Here is a 19,199-nt window from a genome sequence, read left to right as displayed (position 1 = left end):
GTAAAAAAAAATAAAAATAAAAAAGACAAATTATTTTAATTAATAAAAATATATTTTATAATCAAATTAACCGTAAAAAAATATTAACCATCGAAAATTAAAAAAAAAGCTAACGTCATACAATAATAAAAATAAGTAACGGTAACAGATTTATTGTCATTAGATTGTGAGACTACCATTCCTTTTTGATATACCCGACACCTTAACATAACTCCTCCCGAAAAAAGATGTCGGAACTCGGAAGAAGATATTTAGCAACATATGTGTTATATGTTATTTATATATTTGTAATCCAAAAATAAAAAATATTGGTTCTTGATGATATAACATATTATTTTGATCATTCGACACACACCTCATGATCATTCGACACACACCTCATGATCATTCGACAACCTCTAACACCCAACTGGCTCAACATCCAGCCAAGCCAATCAAAACATTTCTTCTCTATTTCAAATTTTTAAACAAAAATGCACCAACTCAATTTTTGCTTCTAAGTCACTTAAATTTATTTTTTTATTCGATTCGATCATTTAACTTTCATTTGCAGTAAATTGTAAAATATATTAAATTATGTACGCGATTTTTTAAATTTAAATATTAAAATCTAATTAAAATATTATAAAAAATCGAGTATTTAAAGTAATTTTACCCCTGACAAAAATTAAAGATATCGACTAAGTACATATCCTTTGATTATTTTATTTTTAAGAAAGCAGATAGAATAATACTTAATTTTGCAGATTTTCTACTTTGAACCCACTTTATTCCATTTTTTAATTTTTTTTCTTCTCAGTTCCCCTTTCTCTGTCCTCACCAATTGATGATCACCTTCTCTGCCAAATCCGCCATCCTCGGTAAAAAAGACAGAAACTTGATACCAACCCATCTCAACATTCGCTCTCTATTTGCCAATTGTCTCATTATTCCTCCTCCCAAAAATATGCCATCTCACACTCTTCCCATTACCAATCTTCAATTACCATTATCTCATTCTTCTTCAATGTTGCTTAAACACGACGATGATGAAGATGACCCATCAACGACTCTCTTACTCTCTTCTTCATTCAATGAAAATAACAATAACAAAATCAGGCCTGTTAAGCCTATTCTATCAAGGGCTTCAAGCTTCAGCTCCACAATCAACAACACCAATAACTCTATTGCTGGTGGTGTTGCTTCTTTCTATCAGAAAAGGCGTAGGCGTGTTGCTAGTGATGATTCACTTTCTTCTGTTTCCAATGCTACTTCCAGTAGATCTTCATTTGGTCGTGATGTTAGACATGTTGCTTCTGAAACTTTTCTCTTGACTCGCCTTGGATTGAAGATGTTGACTTACCTTGGGTATGTATCAATTGTTGATTTACTTCATCTATACTGGAGATTCTGTTATCTATCTATGTCATTTGAATTTGCTATGAATAAAGTTTATGTATTTGTCAATGTGTTCAAATCAATTCATTTTGTATAGGAGATAAAATTGAGCATCATGTTTAGTCTTTTTTTTTTTTGGGAGTTGTGTGAGGAGATTCTACTTTGCAATTAATTATGTGATCTTTAATTTTTACTTGTGGTGTGTTTGGAAGATTTTGTTGTGTTGTCTATTTCTATACTTTGGTGGTTTTGGATTGTACTAGTAAGACTAAGATTATGGAGAAGTAAATATTTGAGACACGTTTAAAGCTGTTTTTATGAGTTATCTTGAAGAGCTTATGAAAATAAGCTGAAAACAACATAAGCTAAGCTCAAATAAGCTCTTCTAATTGCTCCCTTAATCTAAGCAATCAAGAGGAGCACCATTTAAAGCTCATATTGGTTTTGTATTCTTGCATTCTATTGTTATGTTAAAAATTTGGACAGGGTTACCTGCTTTTTGATGAACACAGTCACATATCCTAGTTATGGATGCTTGCTTATCACTTATTTCTATTCAGGGTAGGCTATAAATGGATTACAAGATTTCTTGCCCTCGGTTGTTATGCGTTACTGCTTTTACCAGGCTTTATTCAAGGTTTGAGTTCAGTGATCTATGGCATAATTTTCATGCATATAATCATAGATGTACAAATTTTGTTTTGAAAACATTAGCATCTCATATCAATAGTCTGTTGGTGAATAAGTATTTTCATTCTGTTTTGTAGTTGGATATCAGTATTACTTCTCTAGTCAAATACGCAGAAGTATAGTTTACGGTGATAAACCACGAAATAGGTATGCTTTATTTATATTTTCTCTCTGCATTTATAAACTCCTATAACTATTCTAATTTTGATTCATAGCTTATTTTCTTTTGCAGGCTTGACTTGTATTTGCCTAAAAATTGCGACGAGCCAAAACCAGTTGTTGCTTTCATTACTGGTGGAGCCTGGATTATTGGGTATGTGATGATGCCCATGTTTTTTTTTTCTTGATCTTGTAAACTGATGGAAAAAAGTGCTAGATTGTTAAGAAGATATTCCTTTTTCATGGAGTTTTCTGTTCATATACGAGCTTCAATTGTTACTTATATTTTTTAATAAAAATAGATGTTCATCACATTTATGCTGACCCTTAAGCTTTGTTTATGTTTCATTACATCATGACGGTGATAAGGTTTTCAATTGATTGAGGTGCTTCAAGAAATTGGTTGAACTGTATAACGTCTGATTAAGTTGATAATATTCAACCTAAGGAATGATAAATTTATTACGATATATACTGTGTTTTTCAATTTTGATATTCTTCGTAACTTGTTATCAAATGCTACTAGTTTCATTTTTGAATGGATTCATGTGTTTGTGTGTGCATGCACACACATTCACGTTCGCTACATGCAAAGTCACTTCACTCGTTACAAGTTTTGAAGTATTTGTATTTGTGCAGTTACAAAGCATGGGGTTCTCTTTTAGGTCAACAGCTTTCGGAGAGAGATATCATTGTGGCATGCATAGATTACAGGTGATCTTTTAAACTTGATATGGAGACAAATCTTTATTTGTTCTAATGAAGATAATTTTTTTTATTCTTTTCCCACGGTTCTATTTTAACCACATTATCATTGCTCTATCTCTTCATTGTTGTTTTCATTTGGGCTTTAGTCCCGATCCTCCTGCTTTTAGTTTGTATAATGAAATAACTCATTGATAGCTCTATTGTTTCACAAATTCTGTTCAGAAATATCAGATATTGTTATATATATAATTAGGATAGTCTTAGGGGTTAAGCAAACCTTTACTTGTAGTGCACCCTGTCAATGATCAATTACGCCAAAAGCTAAAACTTGTCATGTGGAGGCTCATGAATGGCTTTATATCTCTAACATATATCTTCATGCAAGAACTATTTGGGTTTAAGGTGTGGACAATGGTTAGGCTTATTTACCATATGCTGAGATTTTACTTTTATATAGAAGAATGAAGGTGGCAAGGATCTAGCACTTGGTCATAGGGCTCAAATAATATGTCAATGACCAAAAGTCTTGAAAGTTTAAGATGTTAGATGGAGGCTCATGAGTGGATTTATATTTGAGACATACCCAAACTGGAGCAGGTTCTATAATTTTCTTTCTGTAGTCGTGTGTATTAAGGGAGGTCATTAGGTGTTGGGCCTTATTAACCCAAGAAATGGGCTGAAAAGAGAATTGGTATATAGGACAGGGATAGCAGGGGAAATTCATTCAACATATTTTCAGTTAGAGACCTGAGAGAGAATCATCTCTTCTCCGAGTAGCGCTTGCTCTGAGATTGTAGGGATTATTCTCTGTAATTGTTCTCTCATTTCAATCAGTAACACAATTTCATTTTCTTTCTTAATCTGGGTTCCTAACAAAGGTATAATTTACAAAGTCAGTATTTTGTATCCCAATTTTGGGCTGTTGCAGATGATTGTTAGAACTTGAGGTGTCAACGTAGTTACGGAGTAGGAGAGGAGAAATATTATTATTTATTATAAGAGGGAGGGGGGAGACACTAGGTCGTGCATTCTCTGATAGGATTCAAACTCTATCCCTTTGAGTTACAAAATTAGGCAGTCACTATTGCACTAGCACCCACAAGATTGAGAATTTAAAGTAAATACATAAATTGATCCCTGAATGTAACATTTTGTTTTTCTTTTGTCCTTGAAAGTTTGGTGTGTACACATTAATCCCCAAGTGCGTCACACTTCTTCACGTTTTCGTCCTTCTGTCAGTGGCCACTGATCAAAATGTAATGAAGTTGCTAAAATGGCTTGTTAACTACAAACTTTAATCCTTCTGTCAATGCTCATTAATCAAAGTGTAATGTAGTTGCTAATTTGTGCACAGAAATACTTTCAGGGGCCAAATCTGCACAAGTTCAAGGACCGAATTATCTATTTACTTCAATGTATGTCACACTTAACGTGATACTTGTGTAGTTAACATGCCACATTAGCAACTCTACTACACTTGAATTGACATAATTAGTAACTTCTTGGATGGGGTTTTATTTTCTTATGCCACCTTTAGTATTTTTTTTCTTCTCATTTTATGGTTTGAAAAAACAAACTTCATTACACTTGTTAGCAATGTGAGGAGACTGTCCAAAATGCATATGTTACTTCCAAAGCAAGATTCTCCAATGGGTCCCACTAAATAGAGAGTAGGTCGCAAAATGTTATTTAGCATGAGTGACCCATGTGGAACTCAACTATAAGTAGTAGTGTATTGAAAAGAGATTATAGTCTCATCTGATATATCTTTTTGTGCAGAAATTTTCCTCAGGCAACCATCAGTGATATGATAGCCGATGCTTCCGAAGGTATCTCATTTGTGTGCAACAATATTGCAGAATATGGAGGTGACCCTAACAGGTATATATAATCATCCTCTCAACTGCTAAGTTCTCTCATTTCAGGGTGCTCCTTTTCTCTTTCTCTGAAGGTAAACGGATTATCTTGATCACCGGTGATCACTTTTTTCGTGTTTTTTCCCCTGCTCAGAATTTACCTAATGGGGCAGTCAGCCGGGGCACATATTGCAGCATGTACAATCGTGGAGCATGCAATCAAAGAGGCCGGTGAAGGAGAGAGTACTTCTTGGAGTCTTTCTCAGATTAAGGCTTATTTTGGTTTATCTGGAGGGTATGCAACCCAGGCTTTTTCTGTTTTAAATGTATAAAAGCTGTGCTTAGAAATGTAATAAGAAGCATTCAAGTGTGTTAGGAACCCGAAAACAAGAGAAACAGAAATTATATTATTGATTGAAAATAGATGTATTGCAGAAGGAAAAACCTCTGTAATCCCGGAGAAAAAACTCCTCAGAGAAGAGACATTTCTCTCTGCCTAACTCCCAAGGTCCCAACAGAATTGTTATTGAATTCCCTTCCACTTGCTACTCCTCTCCTTAATATAACTGCATTTCCTCTCTAACAGACTTGCCATATAGGTGTCTTTAACGTACAGCTTAAGTCAATGGGACAATTGGTTGATCTGTTCATGACAGATCTCATGTAAAATGCAAATTTTGATTGCAATATGCGACGAAGCATTTTTGATTTATCGACATTGGGGTCATTATACAGTAACTGGAACCAAAGATAGTATATGATGAAGTCCATCATTCAATGATGGACTTGATCTTTAATATAAAAACAAGATATATGCTATAAGTACAGATTCTTACAGATATGGTTTTATAGTGCTTCTTAATGCTTCTTGATTTTACAATTAAATTTGGATTATTTATTTGTTTGCTTTCCTTCTTACGTGAAATCAGGTATAATTTGTTTAACCTAATAGATCACTTTCACAGTAGAGGCCTCTATCGTTCCATCTTTTTAAGGTACACTCTAAATCTATCTTAAATTGAGTTAGTGTTTAGTTAATATGTGATTCTCTAATTTTCATTGTGTTAAACTTTCAAATGACATCTATTACAGCATAATGGAAGGGGAGGAATCATTACGGCGATTTTCTCCTGAAGTAATGGTTCAAGATCCAAACTTTGGAAATGCTGTTTCTCTACTACCTCCTATAGTTCTTTTTCACGGCACCGGAGATTATTCCATACCGTCAGATGCCAGGTTTGAGCCTCTCTCAAAGGGTTTTCAAATTAAGAACTAATAATAGTCATAGATAACATGAAGTATCATTACTTCACTTCTCTTTCTAAATTGAAGCGTTTCAGCGTCTGGACTATGCTTAACATTTTATTTTATACAGCACATCATTTGCTGAGACTCTTAAAAGAGTTGGAGTTAAAGCTGAAGCAATTTTATATGAAGGGAAGACTCATACAGATGTGTTCCTACAGGTAACTGACCACTCTGCTTTTCCTTTTTGACTGCATAGATCCAGAAATAACTTTAATTCTATGCTTCTTTTTAACAATAATCTATGATTTAAATTAAATGCAAGGTATATAATAGATTCAAATGACTTAATGCTTCAATTTAACTGATTCAACACTTTCCAATTTTCTTTTACACCTTCAAAGTTCAAACTTATATGTGCTGTTATATGGAGGTTAGTTGTTGGTAAATTAGTTAATAAATGGTTATGTTAGTTTCCAGAGTTTGAACCTAGACCTCCTTGTTAGAACTCCTTTGATGCCCCTCAGCTCACAAGCCGAGTTGACTACTTGAGACTTGTTATCTGGTGGTTTATGACATCATATATCCCATGTGAAGTCACATGAACCCAATATATATTAAAATCAAAGGCTCGTTCGGTTAACTCAATCAATATTTGAAGATAAAATGCATGATCTAACAGTATCACTCATTTTACTCCTTGTTTAAGTAACCATTTATGTCAAATGCCTATGGTTTTCAGGATCCTATGAGGGGTGGAAAAGACGATATGTTTGATGATTTAGTAGCATATATCCATGCCGATGATGCCGAGGCTCTTTCCAGAGACGGAACAGCCCCTCTAAGGAGGCGCCTTGTACCCGAATTCATGATAAAATTGGCTCGTACTGTCAGTCCTTTCTAGCCAACAAACCGAATCAATTAACAATCATATATAGTTGATTTTATTCTTTTTTGCTTTGTAAATAACCATTATGGCCTGCTAGATTATTTATCAACTTGATAGGTTTAGAAGACTCTCCACTACTAGAACCAAAATCTTCGGTTATTGCGAAAACTTGTGTCTGATCTCTGAAGACCTATTATTATTTATGGAAGCACCGATGTCGATGCTATTTGTAATATTGACCATAGGATCATACTGGTTAGCTTTAGTTAATGAAAAGTTGTTACAATTTTGGTTTAGAAATCTTATGTAATGTAAGACTGTAACACTTAGCTCATGTATTTTAAGTTCATTATGTTCTACTTTGTTTCCATTGTTAAAATTAGCCAAGAATATTGCAAACAGTGATATTTGATTCCGCTTGATTATATCTATTACATGAATTGATTCCTGAGTAGACTTGTGGGAACTGTGACCAATCCTTGTGTAGCTGTTAAAATCATAATAAGTTATGTGATTAAATATTTTTTCTTCATAAATTTTTTAAAATTTTAAGCAACAATGCACTTCCTAAGAAAATTAGGTTAGAAGATAGAGCATAAATAATAATGTACTCGTGCTTCATCTTTTAACCTAATTTTTAATAACGTCGTTTATGAACTCTAGTCATTCATGAAACCTTTTTAACCAGGTATATAAAAACTTTTTTTAATAGTGAGTTTCTTTGCTTGATATAATTTCTTGATTGAATGAAAAACAATTTAATACTTTGAAAAGTGCTTGAACTATCAAGAATTCAAATAGTAGGCATTTGTTTTCTTCTGACCCTTATTATAACTAATTAATGACAATGACAATTACTAATGTGTTTATAGGTTATTTGGTCTTCGCATAGTTGTGATGATGTATTGGTTGTCAGTCATACATACATCTCTATGTGATATCATCACTGTGTATACTGACTCATTAAGTACATAAATTTAAAAAAGTTAAGTTGGCTTATTTAGCTTGTTTATGTCTTAATATTTATTCCTTTATCAAATTGTTCTTAAATAAGTTATGATTTATATGTTTAATTGTTTATGAATTAAGTATTCAGCTTTGTGCTCTAAGGAGCAAAAGATAAAAGCAAATATAAATTTGTATAAGTATTCACTTGAAATATAATTCCTGGAAATTAGCCTTAGGTAACAGATAGATATAATATATGAAAAAAATTATATCTCCAAGTATATGTAGTAAAATATAAATTAAATAGTTTAGTAACTATCCATCAACAGTGTAAAAAAGAGTTACACATATGTCTAATTAGTGTCATTATAAAATATATACATAAATATCTATATTGAGATATATGCATGATTGAATATATGTTTTAAAACTTATTTATAGTTACATATTAATTAATTAAAATCTTAATGAAATTACAACTCTATAGGTAATTGGTAAATTACAACTCTATACACGAGTTATTTTATGATGTCAAGCCAAAAATTAGTGTTCGATGGAAATTATTGTTACCACTTATTATTTGATTCAATCATATCACAAGGGAACTCTGATTTAATTTTTTATATATAAAAAGACAGAATTAGTAATAAACTATGTTGAATTTGATTTGATCATGATGTACCAAAATTCAGTTATGGAGTATACCTGGTAACGTGTACTGGTATTATATGTCAAGCATGCTTAGTGGAACAAATTATGAGGTAGCCTCAAGTGCATCAAAATTTTGTCTGCCCAACTTTTGCTATGTTCACACTCATATTTTCAGCCGACATATATATTTCTTTGCTCTCTTAATAGAATAATATCATAAGCTATAGAATCTGAATGCATAAGCATTTCCACGCTGAAGGAAGATTGTGGCTTAAATCGATTTATTTGAGTTTAACATTTTTTAAATCCTTTTTTGAGAACTTTTATAATTTATATAAAAATAGTTTGATTTTATTTTATATTTTGTTATAAAAATAGCTTATATATAAACACTAATATATATGACAAACGCTTATGGTATAAACACTTATTTCAATAAACATTTAAGATGGATAGTGATAATATTTTACGACTTGTTCGCATTGGAATTCAGATTTATCTAAAAAGATAAATAATCTCATAGTTATATAGATTGGTGGGAAAAAATACCTTTCACATAGAGGCGTTTAATTGGAATTCACGTCGAAAATAACTTCTAATGGTAGGGTTGTACCTGACAACACTCTCATGCTCAAGTTATGTTAGAAGTATAGAATAAGGCATATCTTGATTGATAGTGATGTGAGACGATAAAGACAAAAATTAGTGAAGTATTAGGCTTGGGCCAACCTTTTGTCCTCTCTAAATTACAACTTATATAAACATGGTTTAATCATATTCTTTCTTTGATTATAAAAACAGCCTATTGATAAATGTTTATCTAATAAAAACTTTTTCAATAAGCACTTAAATTATGTTGTTTTCTATAAAGTACAAATACTAACACAAAGATCAGATACAACATTGACACTGATATATTAACACCGATAATAATTTGAGAAAATAAATTTATTAAATGTCATAAGGTGTCAGTCTCGGATACCGACACATGTCAAATATTGAAACACGTCTTTGATCAGAAATATCAGTGTTATAGAGGTCGTTTCGAAGTCAATTTTTTTAATTTTTGATACAAACCACCAAGTAATTAAAGTTGAAGACACATTTAGTTGTGTCTAGTGAACCAAAAGCTACTCAAGGGATGCTAATAGTAAACCTTGTGGCATGAACTTTATGATTATAGGTTGAATATCATGCCACAACCACCCCACTAGTACTAATGCCATGCTCGTTCATCACCCTATTAACTTTACTACTACTATATAAGTATATGATACTTGGTCTAGTATCCAATGTGCCAGTGCCATATATACAAAAAAACAAGATTTAAAAAAAATGGTGATGGACTTCAAGATTAAAACTTTCATTGCCACAGTGTTGATCTTTCTGTTGGCATCAAGGGTCATGATTTTGGAAGCTGATGGTGCTGGAGAATGTGGAAAGACTCCAATTGGGTCAGCAGCTGCTAGTTTAAGTCCTTGTTTGGATGCCACACGTAATGTGAGGGCAAAAGTTTCATCAGCTTGTTGTGGTAGAGTTGGTGCTTTGCTTACAACTTCACCAAAATGTCTTTGTGCTGTTCTTTTGTCACCTCTTGCAAAACAAGCCAAGATTAATCCTGCTATTGCTATTACTGTTCCTAAGAGATGCAATATTAGGAACAGACCAGCTGGAAAGAAATGTGGAAGTAAGTAATTAACTACTAATCACTATCTACTTAGAACTTAATTGATTTAGTGTATGTTGGTTTGTAGACCGTTAGATTGAGAGAGACGGAAAATTTATTCTAATGTTTATAGTCAATTGTATTATAAAGTCGACCGTAGAGAATTTAGGTTCCATCTCCAAACAAAATGAATTCTTGCAGTCATCATAAAATCAGTTATAGAGGATCTAGGTCTAATCTTCTTGTGATTTTTATAGATTAGATTGATCAAAATTCAAACACATGCTTAACCTTTCATGTATTCATATTTTTGGTAGACTATAATTCAGAAATTGTAAAATCTAAAATGAGAAATTTATTTATGCCTAGCAACAAAGTCTATAAATGAAAAATTTGTTTCCATGGATAGATACTTAAAAGGAGAAAATTATTAAGTAATTAAATTCTCCACTTGACACAAATAGAACATGTGTGCACATTTTACAAAAATTGGTCAAGAAGTAAAACTGAAGCAAATAGGAGTGTATGCTAATTAATGTCTTAAACATTACTGAAAAGAGGAATGCAAATATAGATTTTCTGTAGTGTGACTCTTCTTTTGAAAAGTTGTGTAATGTGATTAATTAACCTTGTGTTTTTTTATTTACAGAGTACACACTTCCTTGAAACCAAAACAGGGGAATAATATATGACATATGAAGCAGTATTTAACACATTAGAAAGCTAAATAAATTCTGTAATATGGCATTTTCTACTGGGAGAGTGACATGTGTCAGGCTGTACTATTTTGTATTCCTCAGTATTTTTTTTAACTCAATGTATTTCTCATATATTGTTGCATGGTTTGGTGTATTGCATGATATTAATATTTTATAAAATAACAGTTACTATTGGTTTGTCCAACTTTCATTTCTCTCATTATATTAACTTTTTTAGCTACAGCTCATGTTACAATATATATCTATATTTATTTATAATATATGATTAATTTAAATTTAATTTTTTACTGAAAAATGATATTCATTCAAATTGATATAATATATTAGAACTTTTTAATTAAACTTAACTTATGACTCTTCACTTCCAAAAAATATCCTTATGAGGAGTATTCATGTAGGGATTAAAAAGAGCCAGAAAAGAAAAGTTAAAAATATTGAGATTAAGAAGTTAATAAAAGTAAATAAAAAAATCAAATAGTTAATATATTGAAATAGAGAAGGATTAAAAAAAAATGGATTGGTTATGTATTAATTTCTATTTTTTTTCTTATTAAAAAAGAACATATTCAAATTCAAAAATTATTCAGGAATTTTACGATAGGGCTTATAATTTGTCCCGTTGCCTCATACCTCATTCTTCTCTATTCATCATTTAGGAAAAGTTTGAGGCCATATTTTAATCCATAATCACTTTTTTGATATTTTTTCTATCATTTTATTTAAATAAAATTTTCATATATATTTAATTTTTCAGTATATGTGATTTTATTTTATTCGTTGTTATTGTGTGATATTGTTTGATTTCTTGTGGTGTTCATTTAGTTTAAATTGACAAATTAATTTTGGTGTATTATATATTCAATCAATGATTTTAACGTCTTGATTATTAATAAATTCGAATGCATGAGTCTGTATGCTCTTAAAATTTATCATATTTATATATATTTTGCCATTTTATGTTATTAATCATGATATTATGAATTTGTTATTTTTGAGTTTTAATAATTTGTATTTGTATTGTTCCTAATATATTCTACCAATTTTAATGAATGAAATTCCGTTTTTTAATAAAAAAAAGTTCAATTTCTAGTTTTATTTTTTCTTTACTTTTATCTTAGATTTTTTGCGTTTAAAAAATTCATATTTAATTTATCTAAAGTTTAAAAATTCTTAATTTTTATGGAAGAACCTTTTATAATATTCTAGACATATTTATAAAAAATTGTTCAAAAAGTTAAAAAATAATTAAATATATTTCGTTTCATTAGAGACTAAAATATTTTACAAGATAATTTTATATGAATTAAAATTTATATTATTTTACAAAAATAAAAAATAAAATATTTAAATATTATTGTGATATAAATATATTTAAAAAAATTTATATGAATATTTATAGAAATTACAAAGTTGGTTTTTCACGAGTAATTCTTGGGAAATTTATCCAACTTGACTTTATTACCTTTGAATGGAAAGTCTATGGATTGTTACCTCAATATTTAACAACTTACTCCCTCGTGAATAAATAAATTAAAAAATTGAATAAATCACGCCTATTAATAAATATGGTTGATTCATAAAAAAAATATTATTGATTATATTTAATCTAAATAATTTCATATAAAATTAAGCCGATTGCCAGAACTACCCTAATAAAATGAGTTATTAGAATATAAATATTATATTAAAGGCGCAGTTAGAGATATTATACTAACTTTTGGTTATATTTTATTAAATTGGAAGTGAGTTTTAGGAATAATAAGAGTCATTTTAAAATATTAGAAGTTCTATTTTCATCTCCTTTATTTAGCAATTATTTTTCAATTCCTATTAGAATGAATACAAATTTTTTATTTTCTTAGTTATTGCGGTCGAGACGACGGTAACATCACTATTGACGATTCGATAAGTTGAATTTTGAGAAATACATTTTGTTTTTATTTATTTTATTAAACTGATTCGACTGAATTATTGTCTAAACTCACAAGCACTATAAAAAATATTAACTTATATTTTAATGTCTAACTCAATTGACAAATGTCGATATTATTAAGTTAAACATTATGAGTTTGTCTTGTCCTGAGTTTAAATCAGGACCCCACAATATATGAATTAATTATGATCGAATTTAATAAAAAAAAAAGTAGTTTGCCGTAGCATAAACTAAGTGAATATTCTATTCATCTTTAAACATGTAAGAATTTATTTAAAATAAAAGTCTTAAAAGTATTTTTAATTTCTTTATTTTACCTAAAATGAACTTTTAGTTCCTACATTTCTAAAACTATTTTTTGATTCCTAATAATTTAAAATAATAAAATATTTATATAATTTATTTTAAATATTTTAATATTATTTCTCATATTTAAATTAATTAAATTTTTAATTTTACTTATCATTTATATTATTTATATTTTAAAATAATTTTATTTTATTTATAAATTAAAATATTTAATTTTTTTTTATTTTCTTCCAATAATAATTTAAAATTTCAAAATATTTTTATATAAAATATTTAAAATTTTATTTTAATGTAAAATAAAAATAAATAAAAAATTAATCACAACAATAATGGCATATAACTTTTTTTATCCAAGTCACAAATATTAAATAAATATTACGTCATTAAAGAGAATGACAAGATAAAATATAGTAGAAAGCAAAAATCCCTTTAAAATTTGTGAATAAATATAAAAAAACTGATTTTAATATAAAAAACTAAAAATTTATTTTAGATAATACAGAAAACAAAAAATATATTCAAGCCAAAATAAAATTTCCAAACTAGTTAACTCATATTTATAATTTAGAATATAACTTTGAAGAAGTTTAAGAGCTAACTAGGTGAAAATATAAGACTCCGGCTCGCCTGCATTCACTTTCTTCCGTATTCATCAATTTTTAGATCAAATTTAAACTCAATATTTTAAATAATATAATTTAAAAAAAATAAGAATTTTGTGGACCGTCTGATTATCATGAGACGGATATCGATGAACTAGTGAATGCATGAAAATCCAACTGCTTGGAATCGAAATTCGAAAAAAAAAAAAAAAGTTAACTCAAAATTCTACTGAGGGGGAAAGATTGGAAAATCTAAGCTCAAAGACACTGATTTTGATGGCGGCGTTGCTTAACAGTTACAACTAACACAGATAGACAAGACTCGAAATCTCCAATGCCACCCAACATCAAACTGAAACCCTCTCCCTTTTCTTCATCTCCATTCAAACACACCAACGCCAACGCCAACGCCAACGCCAACGCCAACGCCAATGCCAATCCAATACCAACACAACCCATTAACCACTCCCACCTCTCACAACTCCTCTCCAAACCTAACTCCGATTGGCTCCTCTTACTCAACCATCATTTCCGCACCAACAAATTACTCCTCACACCCCCTTCTCTCTCTACCATCTTCCATAACCTCCATAACCCACTCCACTCCATCAAATTCTACACATGGCTTTCCACCACCAACCCTTCCCTCGCCAACAACCCTTCCCTTCAACGCATTTTATCCAACACTTTATACACAAACGGCCCCGTTCTTCTCTCCCCTCAATTACTCAACGATCTTCATAAATCAGGTTTTAGGGTTTCCCAAAATTTACTATGCATTTTGATGTCTAGTTGGGGTAAGCTTGGTTTGGCTAAATATTGTGTTGATGTTTTTTCTCAAATTTCGATTTTGGGTATTTCCCCAACTACTAGGTTGTATAATTCTCTTATGGATGCTTTGGTTAAATCTAATTCAGTTGATTTGGCTTATCATAAGTTTCAACAGATGATTGGGGATCATTGTTTTCCTGATAGGATTACTTACAATGTTCTTATTCATGGTGTTTGTAAGATTGGTGTTGTCGACGAAGCTATTCGTTTGATTCGACAAATGAAGGGTAAGGGAATATTTCCTAATGTTTTTACTTATACGATATTGATTGATGGGTTTTGTAATGCTAAGAGGGTTGATGAAGCTTTTGGGGTTTTGGAGAAGATGAAGGAGAGTAAGGTTTCTGCCAATGATGCTACGGTTAGGACGTTGGTTCATGGGGTTTTTCGATGCGTTGATGCGAGTAAGGCGTTTGAGTTGTTGTCTGAGTTTTTAGATAAGGACGATGTTTTTTTTGGTAAGGTAGCTTGTGATACTCTATTGTATTGTCTCGCCAGTAATTCTATGGCAAAAGAGATTATTGTGTTTATGAGAAAAGCATTAGATAGAGGTTATGTACCTGACAGTTCCATTTTCAATGTTGTGATGGCTTGTTTGGTTAAGGGAGTTGAGGTGAGAGAGGCGTGTGAGGTATTTGAAATTTTAAGGAAGCAGGGCGTGAAGCCGAGTATTGGTACTTATCTTGCACTTGTTGAAGCTTCGTACAACAATGATCGGAGAGAGGATGGGGATCAAATTTCTGATAAAATGATTAGTGACGGGCTTATTTCGAATGTCATTTCGTATAACATGTTGATTAATTGCTTCTGCAGATCGAACTTGATGGATAAAGCATCTGATATTTTCAGGGAGATGCAGCTTAGAGGTTTTGCTCCTAACCTTGTTACTTTCAATACCCTTATTAATGGCCATTGCAAGGATGGGGCAATAATTAAGGCACGTGAGCTTCTAGAGACACTTTTAGAAAATGAACTTAAACCCGATATCTTCACCTTTAGTTCTATGATTGATGGTCTCTGTCGAATAAAGAGGACCGAGGAAGCTTTTGAATGCTTTAATGAGATGATTGAATGGGGCATCAACCCAAATGCTATCATTTACAACATACTGATTCGTTCTTTATGCGGCATTGGGGAAACTGTGAGATCATTGAAACTCTTTAGAAGAATGCAAGAGGAAGGAATAAGCCCTGACACCTACTCCTATAATGCTTTGATTCAAATTTTCTGTAGGATGAATAAGGTAGAGAAAGCTCAAAAGCTTTTTGAATCCATGTTAAAATCTGGCTTGAATCCTGACAATTACACATACAGTGCTTTTATAGAGGCACTGTCTCAATCTGGGAGATTAGATGATGCCAAGAAGATTTTTTACTCAATGGAGGCAAATGGTTGCTCTCCTGATTCATATTTATGTAACTTAATTGTTAAAACATTGATTCGACAAGATCATGTTGAAGAGGCCCGAAAGGTTGTAGAAAGATGCAGACAAAAAGGAATATCTTTGAATTGTATTCCGAATTCGTAGACTGGTTTCCTATTAGTTTTTGGATGCTGCTACATTATTGAGAGTTCTGCCGAGAAGATATTGATACAGGATACATACAGGTATCTTAGATTATAAAGTTGTGTTGACACGAAGGACTTGTGATATGGTGGGATGCATGAATTAGTTATGCACATGTATACTAATAACCAATAGGGTTCTAATTAAATTTTGGAGATATCTTTGTTAGCCACCTTGAATGCCAATACGAATATATATATACCTATATATATTCCTTAACATTGATATTAGCCACGACAACAATGAATTGATTATACGTTACCTCCACAGTATGTTTAGGGTAGGAATGTCAAACTGAAATTTTATTAGAGACAAGCACACAGAGGCGAGGAAAAAATCACAATATTGTCTAAATAATGTGGAGAAATGAGTTGAAACAATGTTATATTAGAATCAAGGACACTAGGAGAATAATGTCACCTGTCACGATTAAGGAATCTTGTGATTTGAAGTTGTCTTATTGAGCTGAGCATGTATTTGACTATTAATGGGCATGAGTATTTTGTATTGTTGTTACATATTCTATAAGAGTAAGTCCATCAAGGTTAGGCACATTTGTTCATATACTAGATACTAAAAAATGTAAGTTCCGTGACCTAACCTGAATGTTATTCTACTTCTGAATTCCCAATCACACAAAACACATTCTAAAATGATATTTGAAATTGAAAATTGTTGATCACATTAGTCCCTTCAGGACATTTTTAGGGGCTAAATTGACTAACCAAAAAGGACTACCGTGATCGATGATTTTTAATTTAAGTAATTCATGAAATTTAGAGAGCAAATTGTACAAAGATGGAACCCGTGATTTTAGAGACAGAAATTAAGTACAGAAAGAGATCAAACAATAGAAAATTAGGATGTTTTTAATTGATAAAATGAGAAGAAACTGTAGGAGGGAAATTATCCCAATCTACCCCAGAGCCAAACTCCTCAGAGAAGAAGAAAACCTCTCAGCCTAACCATAAATTGTTCATGCAAAATATTCTTCATAATCCCCCGCAGTTCACTCACCTTACTATTTATACTAATAAGGCATAACAACTTCCCAACTAAGCATCCTACCCCATTCATTATTTACCCTATATTTTTACCACACTCTTTATCATATAATATCTCTTTTTTACTTATGACCTCTACTAGGGTCTCTATCTTACAACTTCTACAATTTCAGGGACTACAATAGTGTTTCACTATTTTTTTAGCAAATGAAATACAGTTCTTGGTAGGAAATGTGTATAATGAAACTTCAACTTCGAAGACCATATTTAGAGAAAACAAGTAATCTTGTATTGTTTTTTATTCTCCTCCGATGAAATCACTCTTAGTTAAACAGTTATCATCTACTGTATTTATTGTCAGGTAGGAGAGATGGAGGTATTAGCTACTTCTAAGAGTTTATGTCAGTATTTTATTATGAATTTTGGGAGATTGTAATGATCTGATATGAAGATTCTGGTTACAAGGGGACTTCTAATTTCCCAAAGAGCATTTCAGGAAAATCGTGCTGCCAAGCTCTATGTAATATCTAGTCTGCATGTTTCCTCTTTCGAACAGATTGAAAATTTAATTTTGCGACATGATAAATATATGCTCTTACAGTTAAAATTATTTTGAACATGCAGACATTATTAAAATTTTTGTGGAAGCTTATAGCATTACATGGAAAAAGAGCTGAGTCACATCAACTACTGTTGCACTGAGTTGTGGGTTTCAATTATAAAATGCAAGAAGTGGGTTTCTATTCTTCCATTTAGATGATTTCAGCAATATCCATCTCTCTCTATGATATAGATCTTTTACCATCCCTTTCTAGTCTTTGCAATTATAATGTTCACTTATAACTGTTATGTTTGTAGCAGCTAAATGGCTGTTACATAGAGTGATAAGTATTATTTTCTACTTGTTTTATATTTCACGATGTAAACTTTATTTGTTATGATTCTCTTGTTTGGATACAGTTGGCAATCTTAGATGCCAAACTTTGAATTTCTAACCTTCCCTGATGATATGAAGTTAAAAATATTTTTCATTTAGGCAGCATTTGGTAGATAGGTTTCAGTGGAAACATAATGAGTTCTGTTCCAGGTTTGGTCTGGGGCATATTAAAAATAGATTAGAGTGGGATCATCGTAAGATAAAAAAAGTTGTATTCTTTGGTTTCACTTAAATGGAAAACAGTGCATACTTTATGATTATTCACAAAAATCATTTCTCGTTTTAGAAATTTCACATTAATTCTTTATAGAAAAAAGTGACTCTGTATGTCAAAATCTTTATATGTTTCAGTGACACATGAGAGAAATCATTCTTTCTGAAACCACTTCACTTTAAATTAAAAACATAAAACATAACTATCCACTGTGGACAATTTCTTGATTTGCAGCTGCTGGGAAGAATAATACAGATCAGCATTAGTTGAGTTTGATGCATTTTTTGAGAAGCTAATTAGTACAGCAGACGTGTCTCACTTCAACTAACTTGATGCTCAGCATCATCTCAGGTACTAGCTTTGCATCTTAACAGACTGTATTATTGCCATTTACCGCCACAAGATTTCTTTGATCAGAACAGCATGCAGATGCTATAATAATGGGGTTGAGATCCTCTCTATTTCTTAAAAGAAAGGCGCAATGAGGATCAGACCATGGTATTGGTCCTTATTAGGCCGCCTTATCTTGTATTTAAATATTGTGAATATGAGATATAAAATTCAAATTTTCATTGTTGTAAATTTTTTATCTATGGTTTTTTTCCAAGCATGGAACATCGGTGTTGTCACTGTTTTTCTCTTATATTCAGTTATCTTATGATATGACTTTTGTCATGATGAAAAGTGAGTTGCAGAGATTTTTTCTCCTCACTAGTGGAACTTGAGGTGGCAAAGTGAGTTGCAGAGATTTTCTTGAGATGGCTAAGATCCGTAACATTGGGATAAAAAATGGTTTTATTTTCTCAACCACCGTCAAACATACATCAAAGTGTGGGTTCCTTGAAAGAGTTGCATAATTTTTTACATTGAAGAAAAATGTGTATTAGTTCTATA

General features: G+C 31.2%; 3 protein-coding genes across 6 annotated transcripts; all 3 read left to right on the top strand.

Annotated features, from left to right (window-relative positions):
- Positions 1–731: 731 nt before the first annotated feature.
- Positions 732–7,283, top strand: LOC101514519 (isoprenylcysteine alpha-carbonyl methylesterase ICME). Its single transcript, XM_004509538.4, has 11 exons — positions 732–1,347; positions 1,938–2,014; positions 2,145–2,214; positions 2,300–2,380; positions 2,866–2,940; positions 4,714–4,815; positions 4,945–5,085; positions 5,720–5,785; positions 5,883–6,026; positions 6,166–6,256; positions 6,778–7,283. The coding sequence occupies exons 1-11, from the start codon at positions 827–829 to the stop codon at positions 6,937–6,939; spliced, it is 1,530 nt and encodes a 509-aa protein (XP_004509595.1). The 5' UTR covers positions 732–826; the 3' UTR covers positions 6,940–7,283.
- A 2,517-nt stretch (positions 7,284–9,800) lies between these two features.
- Positions 9,801–11,092, top strand: LOC101514838 (non-specific lipid transfer protein GPI-anchored 15). The gene is made up of 2 exons (XM_004509539.3): positions 9,801–10,210; positions 10,839–11,092. Exons 1-2 carry the CDS (start codon positions 9,859–9,861, stop codon positions 10,853–10,855), a joined length of 369 nt encoding a protein of 122 aa, XP_004509596.1. The 5' UTR covers positions 9,801–9,858; the 3' UTR covers positions 10,856–11,092.
- A 2,859-nt stretch (positions 11,093–13,951) lies between these two features.
- On the top strand, positions 13,952–18,922 carry LOC101515163 (uncharacterized). Of its 4 annotated transcripts, none has more exons than XM_012718358.3 (3): positions 13,952–16,191; positions 17,779–17,886; positions 18,540–18,922. In XM_012718358.3, exon 1 carries the CDS (start codon positions 14,087–14,089, stop codon positions 16,109–16,111), a length of 2,025 nt encoding a protein of 674 aa, XP_012573812.1. In that variant the 5' UTR covers positions 13,952–14,086; the 3' UTR covers positions 16,112–16,191; positions 17,779–17,886; positions 18,540–18,922. The 4 variants fall into 4 exon arrangements, with proteins under 4 accessions (XP_012573812.1, XP_012573811.1, XP_004509598.1 ...); XM_012718357.3 differs by having other exon boundaries at positions 13,952–17,674; positions 18,540–18,898; XM_004509541.4 differs by lacking the exon at positions 18,540–18,922 and adding an exon at positions 17,516–17,674 and having other exon boundaries at positions 17,779–18,185.
- Positions 18,923–19,199: the final 277 nt, after the last annotated feature.

This window comes from Cicer arietinum, chromosome 7 (assembly GCF_000331145.2).
Source record: "Cicer arietinum cultivar CDC Frontier isolate Library 1 chromosome 7, Cicar.CDCFrontier_v2.0, whole genome shotgun sequence".
Lineage (NCBI taxonomy): Eukaryota > Viridiplantae > Streptophyta > Magnoliopsida > Fabales > Fabaceae > Cicer > Cicer arietinum.
Note: the sequence above shows the minus strand (reverse complement) of the source record. Positions and strands in the feature narration are given on the sequence as shown.